Source organism: Salvelinus alpinus, chromosome 24 (genome assembly GCF_045679555.1).
Source record: "Salvelinus alpinus chromosome 24, SLU_Salpinus.1, whole genome shotgun sequence".
In the NCBI taxonomy this organism is placed as follows: domain Eukaryota; kingdom Metazoa; phylum Chordata; class Actinopteri; order Salmoniformes; family Salmonidae; genus Salvelinus; species Salvelinus alpinus.
The window spans coordinates 23475866-23485393 of NC_092109.1; the positions used below are offsets into that span (position 1 = coordinate 23475866).

Below are 9528 nucleotides of genomic sequence, written 5' to 3' on the forward strand. Positions count from 1 at the left end.
CAGGCCTCCTAATTGTCCCTAGAATTTCTAAGCAAACAGCTGGAGTCAGTGCTTTCTCCTATAGAGCTCCATTTTTATGGAATGTCTGCCTACCCATGTGAGAGATGCAGACTCGGTCTCAACCTTTAAGTCTTTATTTTAGACTCATCTCTTCAGTAGGTCCTATGATTGAGTGTAGTCTGGCCCAGGAGTGTGAAGGTGAACGGAAAGGCTATGGAGCAACAAACCACCCTTGCTGTCTCTGTCTGGCCAGTTCCTCTCTCTCCACTGGGATTCTCTGCCTCTAACCCTATTACAGCAGCTGAGTCACTGGCTTACTGGTGCTCTTCCATGCCGTCCCTAGGAGGGGTGCATCACTTGAGTGGGTTGAGTCGTTGACGTGGTCTTCCTGTCTGGGTTGTCTCAGGATGGTAAATTGGTAGTTGAAGATATCTCTCTAGTGGTGTGGGGGCTGTGCTTTGGCAAAGTGGGTGGGGTTATATCCTGCCTGTTTGGCCCTGTCCGGGGGTATCATCGGATGGGGCCACAGTGTCTCCTGACCCCTCCTGTCTCAGCCTCCAGTATTTATGCTGCAGTAGTTTATGTGTCGGGGGGCTAGGGTCAGTCTGTTATATCTGGAGTATTTCTTCTGTCTTATCCGGTGTCCTGTGTGAACGTAAGTATGCTCTCTCTAATTCTCTCTTTCTTTCTTTCTCTCTCTCGGAGGACCTGAGCCCTAGGACCATGCCTCAGGACTACCTGGCATGATGACTCCTTGCTGTCCCCAGTCCATCTGGGCGTGCTGCTGCTCCAGTTTCAACTGTTCTGCCTGCGGCTATGGAACCCTGACCTGTTCACCGGACGTGCTACCTGTAGCAGACCTGTTGTTTTCAACTCTCTAGAGACAGCAGGAGCAGTAGAGATAGTCTCAATGATCGGCTATGAAAGCCAACTGACATTTACTCCTGAGGTGCTGACTTGTTGCACCCTCGACAACTACTGTGAGACAACTACTGTGATTATTATTATTTGACCATGCTGGTCATTTATGAACATTTGAACATCTTGGCCATGTTCTGTTATAATCTCCACGCGGCACAGCCAGAAGAGGACTGGCCACCCCTCATAGCCTGGTTCCTCTCTAGGTTTCTTCCTAGGTTTTGGCCTTTCTAAGGAGTTTTTCCTAGCCACCGTGCTTCTACATCTGCATTGCTTGCTGTTTGGGGTTTTAGGCTGGGTTTCTGTACAGCACTTTGAAATATCAGCTGATGTAAGAAGGGCTATATAAATAAATTTGATTTGATATGGGGACAGGCTGTTTGAGTACTCCATGCTCTGTCTGTTGTCATACAGTATATCCAATATCATAATACAGAGGGAATACACTTCTTCTTCCCACTTGAAGACCAACAGTGTGACTAACTAGAGATGAAGCTGAATGTGCAGACCTTTGTTTACGGGTGTGAAGAACTGCATTATACATGGGGAAGGCCTAAGCAGTTTGTATATTAGTGATTGAGATTTTGGAAGGATTGGGGAGATTGATCCTCCCTCTCCGCTCTTTGGTGGGCAGTCCATTCCTCTGTGTGACATTTGAAAGCCTGGCGGACTTGAGATTTGCATGGTTTTCCAGGTATAGATTTGAATTATCTCTGACTGGTCATGCTAGAGATTTCAGCCCCAGACAACATGAGCTCAGCCTTGCAGAGGACTGCTACAGAGCCAGTTGGAAGACAGTCTGCATGCAACCTGCGCCATGAGTAAACGGTCACACATAAAGGCTTACCATGAGCCATCTCATCTTACTAAGCTAACATGCTGCTTGTATTTGACCTTTTGACTGTTTTTTCCCCTCTTCTTCACAATGTTTGTCAACTTGTCACATGACAGTGAATGCATGATTATGTTAAATATGGGCGGAGTGTGAGTTGTCTTTTCTCCGCAAACCACAATGATTACGAGGATTATAATAAAATCTCACCGTTATTTGGAGAGCATTTGTTCATTCATACCATTGCTTCCTTTTATTTGACATAAGATTCATTTATAACTATAGTATGAATGGCAAACAAACTCTTTGTGAACATATAAAGCTTTTTCTTAAATACATTATGCAACAAAATCATGAGACCTATCTCTCTTCACATTTGACTTTAAAGGCCTCTGTCATAAGTATACAACATCATAATGCACCCAAAGGATATCAGTTGAATTAGATTTTATTCCAAAGGGCTGTTCCTCCTTAAGTGATAGCAAATACTTTATGAAAAAAGTATATTCATAATTTGCCTTGTCTAAAGTCTGGTTGACTTAAAAATGCCTTTTCACAAGAAGGATAAGATTCAATACGATATGTGTAAAACAAAATGATTGTGTCCATAGTGGATATTTTGTGTCATGATGCTCACCACTAAGGGACATGTTTGGTCGTTCTTTCTCTTTCTTTGCTATGTTGTTTTGCTAAGGCACTCTTTCCTCTTCTTCTCTATCCATTGTTCTCAACCTCGTCACTTCAGGCCATGCTGGCTCTCATGGTGTCTGCGGAGGTCCACCTTGCGTTGGAAGCCCTTGACACAGATCTCACAGCCAAAGGGCTTAAAGCCTGTGTGTTTACGACTGTGTGTGATGAGGTTGGAGCTCTGGCTAAATGCCTTGCCACACACCTGGCATTTGTGGGGCTTCTCACCTAAATAGACACATACAAAGACATGTTTAAACAGTGACATTATCAAATCTATCAGAATCAAATATCACAGTTTCATTTTGTATTGATGCTCTTGCTGTACAAGTATAAAAAGTATGAAAACGGATAACATGTAACGCATGAGGTATATCTGTGCTGTAAAGTCAGTATCAGTGACTGGGAGGAAAGAATCGTGCCATTGTTAAGATTTGTCAAACATTCATTGGAAACATATTCCACCTGCACAGAGTTCCTTTCACAGAGGCCTTGGCAAAGTAGGAAAACCAGATATGCAAATCAGATGGACATTTGTTTAAGTTTATTTTTCTGATTCATCAGCAGTTATATTACTCTAGGAAACAATTCATGTTAACAGCACCTAGAAAGCAGAGAACTACAGTGTGAGGCAATCACTAACGTTGCTTTTTAGTTTTCTGAGAAATTACAATACAATCAAATCAGTGGTTGGATCCCTAACTTTGGTGCTCTGTGGATGCTCTTCTCTCCTCACCTGTGTGGATGTAGGTGTGTTTCTTCATGTCCGACTTCTGGTGGAACCTCTTTCCACAGTACTGACAGGGGTAGGGCCTGGTGTCGGAGTGGATGAGTAGATGGGTGGAGAGGGTGGAAGAGCGCTTGAATGTCTTTCCACACATCTTGCATTCAAAACTTCTTTCCTTTGTTTAAGGAAACATGTACTTAATTTATCATCTCATCTCAAATATCATTGTCATGAAAGTATGTACCTTAGGCTACTTTTCTATGGAAGTATACACATAATTTAGGGCAATTTGGACAATGTGCCAGATTACACATCTCTGGTTGTCTGTCTTGTCTCCTTAACCATCTCCAACAGGACACTGTGCATTGTGGGTACCTGTGAGTGAACGTTCATGTGTTGCTCCAGACTGACAGCATGGCCAAAGGTTTTCCTGCAGATGCTGCAGCCGAATGGTCTGGTCCCGCTGTGGGAGCGTCTGACATGCACCTCCAAACCATGAGGGGTTGAGAACACCTGCCGTGGCAGAGGAGGACAGGGCTAGGAGGAGCTTTTCATTAAATCACAATGTCAATGTGTAGTCTTTTAAACAAGTGTTCTGGCAGTCTAATTCTGTATAGGCCCATTAGTTATTGTCAGTTACACAGTGTAAAGAGAAAGCTATGACACCACTCCTGCATATGTACCTTGTCACAGGTGATGCAGTGATAAGTTCCCGAGGTGGGGTAGTAGTGTGTGCTGCAGTCCAGAGGTTGCTGGGGCTCAGGGCTGTGGCTGACTTTAGCCCCAAATAGGCTCCTGGAGTGCTGCAGGAGGGAGGGGAGGAAGCCCATCGTACAAAGGTCATAGGGCGCAGGTACAGAGTCCCAGGTGTAGGAGGGCTTGTAGTATGCAGGGAGCTCTGCCATGTGAGCCTCTGAGGGTAGAAGTAATAAGACAATTGACTCAATGAACACTTCCTCTGAAAAAACCTGAATCATATATTGTCCCATTTAGGACCAATAAGGTTCTATTATATTCTATTCCCAACGATTTTTGTCTCTTCACAACATCCCAGCCCAGTTGGAGGGTCTCTCACCTGATAAGTAGTATGGTGGTGGAGCAGGGGTAACAGGGTGTCCTGTTGGGTCAGGGTGAAAGGGGACTGGCCGTTCAGGCTCCTGTTCATTTTTCATGTAAGAATAGGTGTCAGGATGAGTGGGCTGACTCAGTGACTGAGGCCTGACTGGAGACTCTGGACTCTTTGGTTCTGACAAGATCAAATCAAATAGAATGTTTTTTGTCACATGGACCGAATACAACAGGTATGGAGCCCTTTTCCAACAATGGAGAGTTAAAAAGTAATAAAATATATTTTTTTATATGAGAAAGGTTTATCTGTGAAAATGTACATAAATGTACAGGTAACTGCGAAAATAAAGGAAACACTTGAGTAAATGATGGATAGAAGGTATATTAAAAGCAGGTTCTTCCACACAGATGTGGCTGTGGTTCCGGAGTTAATTGAGCAATTAAAACATCCCATTATGCTAAGGTTAATGTATAAAAATTCCCAGTTTCCCATTATGTTGGCTATCATGGCTAGAAGAAGACATCTCAGTGGTCATGTCCTAATACCCATACTAGCGTACTAAATAGTATGCAAAAAAAAATTTTTTTATAGTGTGCGAAGTTTTGAAAATAGTATTCCCAATGCATCATCTAATGCACGATTGCGTTGACTCCCGCCATTCGTTCATTTTGGTACAGTGCATCAATTTATCTGATTATCAGCTGTTGTCAAACTGTTGAGTTGGAAAAGACAAGTGAATTAAATTAGATCAAACACCGAAATGAATATGCAGTTTAAGTATGTACACTGAACTAAAATATAAACGCAGCATGTAAAGTGTTGGTCCCATTCTGATTGGTGGGGCCTGGCTCCCCAGTGGGTGGGCCCAGCTGTCAAGTGGGTGGGCCTATGCCCTCCCAGGCCCACCCATGGCTGCAGTCATGTGAAATCCATAGATTAGGGCCTAATAAATGTATTTCAATTAACTGATTTCCTTATATGAACTGTAACTCAGTAAAACATTTGAAAATGTTGCATGCGGCGTTTATATTTTTCTTCAGTATAGTACACTAGTATGGGTATTCGGACACGGCAAGTGACTTTGAAACAGGGGTCTCAAAGGGTTTAAAGTGTGTGTGTGTGTGTGTGTGTGTGTCACCAGATCTCAAGCTAATGGAACACTATGGGAGATTCTGAAGTGGCGCCTGAGACATAGTTTTCCACCACCAACAAAACACAAAATGATGGTATTTATCGTGAAAGAATGGTGTCGCATCCCTCCAATAGAGATCCAGACACGTGTACAATCTATGCCAAGGCGCATTGAAGCTGTTCTGGCGGTTCGTGGTGGCCCAACGCCCTATTAAAACGCTTTATGTTGTGTTTCCTTTATTTTGGCAGTTACCTGTACAGCGCATACTCTGACGGCTATTCTTCAGAATAATTTCTCTTTTGCATATCCGTGAAACCAGCCCTAACCGCTTAGTTTCAATAGGCGAATTCCTATGAATTCAAAGAATTCAGTGAATTGTGAACGCATTGACAAATCTGACCATCAATAACAGTCGGAGCATATTTCTCTTGCTTTGGACGATACTTCGTCTAATAGTTCAACAGGTGTTGCCTCTGTCCTCAATTGTATTTATTTTCTATGATGATGTTTAACATACATTTATAAAAGTCCCACTGCATGCTGCAACTCATCATTATGGTTTCACTTTCCTCAAGTCAAATAAATGTCCTTTTTTTTTCTTTTTTTTGCAATAGCCTATAGTGGTGCAGATAGAAAAAATACTGATGTCTGTGATGCACAGGGGTGTGAATAAAGGAAATGTAAACTTGTCATTGTCAATTGATGAATTATAAACTGTGGCAATGCATGAAATAACTGGCAAATCATTATACACTTCTCATAATACACTTGTAAAAGTATTGATGAGTCTCCATGATAATCTTGGCATTCTAACTAACCTGTAAATGCAGTGTCCCTCGATTCGGCTTCATCTTCGTGAGATTGGTGCACATTGTAAGATGTGCACCTCTTGTTTTTCACCAAAAAGGATCGTGGCATGACAACGCTGTTGGAAAAAATAATTATGGCAAATGCTTATAGGCATCTCAAAATATGTGAGGTATTATGGAGGCCTAGGCCTAACATGTTATAATGCAGTTTACGAGTCTGTGAACTTTCAAAATGTTTAGGTGGGCTGATATAACATTTTTGAAGGAGTGAGTTTGAGCGAGGGAAACAATGGGTTAAATAAATTATTATATATTTAGGTAGGTTGTTTGACTTTATGCTAACACTAATGTTTTAAATGTAGGCTAAATAAACTGTTGTCCTACATGAATTGTACATTTAAAATAACCAAGCCATACCAACTAATTCCCAGAATATCCCACAAATAAATATGCTGTCAAGTCCAATACAATAGAATGATCAATCAGTATTTGAGTTACCCATTTAAGTATGTAGGCTTATCATGAAATAACGCTGTAAAAGACTGAAAAAAAAGCATATGATAGGCTTGTGATGTTTAAAATAATAATAATACATTACTGACTTGGATCGGCTAATTGTAAAATGCATAAATGTATTTATAACCTAAATTAATCTATCGTAATTTTCTTTATTCGAATTATCAATACAAATTTACATAAATTATGCTACAGGAAAAATTCGTTATAATAACATGCACTTGCTGCACTTACCGTTAGTTTATAACAAGTAGGCTAGGTAGGATAGTTGTCGTATTACTGTATATTACTGTATATTGGCAATGCTTACTTATTAAAACAATATCCAATAAGTCGAAGTAAAAATATTTCCTAAAATCCTTTCGCAAAACTCAGAATCCAAACCACTGTAAAACATCGCACTTTTTGCTCTTTTCTTTTGCTCCCCTCCCTGATTTTCAATCAGATAGTGTTGTGTTGGAATCTGACTGTGGTTTCAACCAATGAGAGCGCCAACTCGCAGGTGGCAATTTGCGTAGAAAAAACATATATGAATGTTGACACAGCTCCTCGAACTGTTACAAACGATTTTACGTTTCAAACAGTTCACAAATAAATTGAAATAATTATTGAACATCATGTCTCTCACGTGATTATATTTTGTTTGGCATATAATGGTTTTCAAATAGGAAGGAACAAAGGTAATTTCACCAATTACAGAATACTTTACAACTATTAAAATCGATTAGAGAAACAAAAAGAAATCCAATCCAAAAGTTTCACTCATTAGCCTACAACTTGTAATATTTGATTTACAAGATTTACAGTAGTCGTTACATTCTCTGTGTTGTGTAAATAAAATTGTTAATACATAGTCTTGGGTGATTTAAGATTTAAATAAGCAAACTAGACACCAGCTCCTCCATAGATACACACACCAAACCAGTCTCAGATTATTCATGTTTACACAGTCTTGTTTGCACTTGACTGTATTTTGTGTACCTGTCCATCAGTTACTGACATAGCCTAGATTTTTTTTCTCATAACTTTGGTCAGACAGTAGGTCTACTCTATTCAAACTGTCATACATATGTATCTTAATGGATCAGTGCGTTGAAAATAATGAAAATATTATTTTGAATAAAACAAATAAAAATAAGTTATTTTGTGTTACAATAACAGTAAAACAATGAATGTCATCTTTGTAAACTACACTAATATACTGAATCTTGCCAAGACGAGTATTTAAGTGCATGAACTCACACCGTAATGAAGTGTAGAGGCACACTTGCGACATCACGTGGCAGTTTCTCGTCAATACATTTTTCTCATGCAGGACCCTCACATAGAGAATTACACAGATATCATGTTTGTTTTTGTCCCACTCTGACGTCTGTGAGCGCACGGGGAGCGCCATTGAGGGAGTCTACTTGTCGAAGTAGTCAATTTTCTACAACTCAGTTGGCAAATAAACTGAAAGAGTGCCTAGTGTTTGCTGGCTAGTATAATTAATTGGCTGATCCCTCCTAATGACCCGGATGGAATCATGTGATCCTGCCTTAACCCAAAGGAAGTCCCACCCAGTTGACTACTTTAAAATGCTTGAAGCCCTCAATGGCGACGTCCATGCCAGAATAGGTTTTATCCATCTGAAGTCCTCTATCTAACTCTATAGAGCCTTCACAAGTCTCTAGTCTAGCGTCTAGATCATGAGTGGTGGTAGTTTGTTAGCTTTCATTCTTGAAAGAACAGCCAGCTGCCACCCTATATAAGCCCAGGCAGGGTAAATGCACTCTGCGAATACCCGATATAGATCAAGGTTTAATTAGAGCAACCACTCAACTTCAGGGGACAAATTAAATATAAGGAGAAATAACATCAGCAGAGCTATGGCACCAAACTATAGACTGAAGAGCTATCCCAGCAACCCCTGCTATTTATACCCAAAGCAACAGTTCAAGTTCAAGATTGATTATTAATCATATATGATATATGTGGAATACACAGTGCAACGAAATTCTTACCTGCATCTTTACCTCTTGACAATGCAACCACAGTAGAATAGTAGGCTAATTAAGTGAATAAAAGAGTACAAAAAATGTAAGCTCAATGGATAGAAATAGGATTAAAAGGAGCTCAAATATAATACAAGAAGGCACTCAAACGAATTGAAGTAAGATATTTACACGTGCCGGGGAATTGTGTAATAGATTGTGCAATATTAAATAGACATAGTGTTGTAAAATAAATAGGTGTCCAGTTGCAGCATTCATGTGGTGTGTTGTGTTCGTGCTTATGTGTGAGGGAGTGCAAGAGACTGTTGTGCCTGTGGTCAGTCCCGGTTCAACAGCATCCGCTATCAAAATAAAAGTCATCCAATTACGGCCCCACAATAGAAATGTACCTAAGATGATGATAATAATAATTTGGGGGGTGCTTACATTTGTCCTGTTACACGTAATTGTGTAGTGGAAATGTCTAACCCAACTCCCCCAGAGATACCCACAGAGAGTGGGGTCACAGCCAGGGTCCCCATTGTCCACCGTCCCTGGAGCAATTGGGGTTTAATGCCTTGCTCAAGGGCACAGTGGCAGATTTTTTGTCACCTTGTCAGGACCAGGATTTGAACCAGCAACCTTTTGGTTACTTGCTCAAGAAAATGTTTGTGGTTGCTTATGTTTTTCCTATATCACACATATATGTATTATACATATCCCAGTGGGGTCAAAGCCAGGGTCTACCTGAAGCAATTTGGGTTAAGTGCGTTGCTCAAAGGGCCAAGAGCAGCTCAATAGATTTTTCACCTTGTCGGCTAGGATATTGCAAACTAGCAACCTTTCGATCACTGGCCCAACACTC

At 40.7% G+C, this 9528-nt stretch overlaps 1 protein-coding gene across 3 annotated transcripts; it reads right to left on the reverse strand.

The window, feature by feature from the left end:
• Window positions 1–2462: 2462 nt before the first annotated feature.
• Window positions 2463–8800, reverse strand: LOC139552358 (zinc finger protein Gfi-1b-like). Of its 3 annotated transcripts, none has more exons than XM_071364015.1 (7): window positions 8694–8800; window positions 6184–6290; window positions 4240–4410; window positions 3848–4077; window positions 3540–3677; window positions 3174–3339; window positions 2463–2665 (listed from the first exon to the last, which is right to left on the reverse strand). In XM_071364015.1, exons 2-7 carry the CDS (start codon window positions 6281–6283, stop codon window positions 2487–2489), a joined length of 984 nt encoding a protein of 327 aa, XP_071220116.1. In that variant the 5' UTR covers window positions 6284–6290; window positions 8694–8800; the 3' UTR covers window positions 2463–2486. The 3 variants fall into 3 exon arrangements, with proteins under 3 accessions (XP_071220116.1, XP_071220117.1, XP_071220115.1); XM_071364016.1 differs by lacking the exon at window positions 8694–8800 and adding an exon at window positions 7001–7121; XM_071364014.1 differs by lacking the exon at window positions 8694–8800 and adding an exon at window positions 6925–7080.
• Between the last annotated feature and the right edge of the window lie 728 nt (window positions 8801–9528).

Excerpts from the sequence above, each read along its gene's own strand:
- LOC139552358 (XM_071364015.1), bottom strand. The coding sequence starts at position 6,283 with ATGCCACGATCCTTTTTGGTGAAAAACAAGAGGTGCACATCTTACAAT. Across the intron at positions 3,678-3,847 it reads ACTGCATCACCTGTGACAAG|GTGTTCTCAACCCCTCATGG; the intron begins GTACATATGCAG and ends CTGCCACGGCAG. Across the intron at positions 2,666-3,173 it reads ACACACCTACATCCACACAG|GTGAGAAGCCCCACAAATGC; the intron begins GTGAGGAGAGAA and ends GTGTCTATTTAG.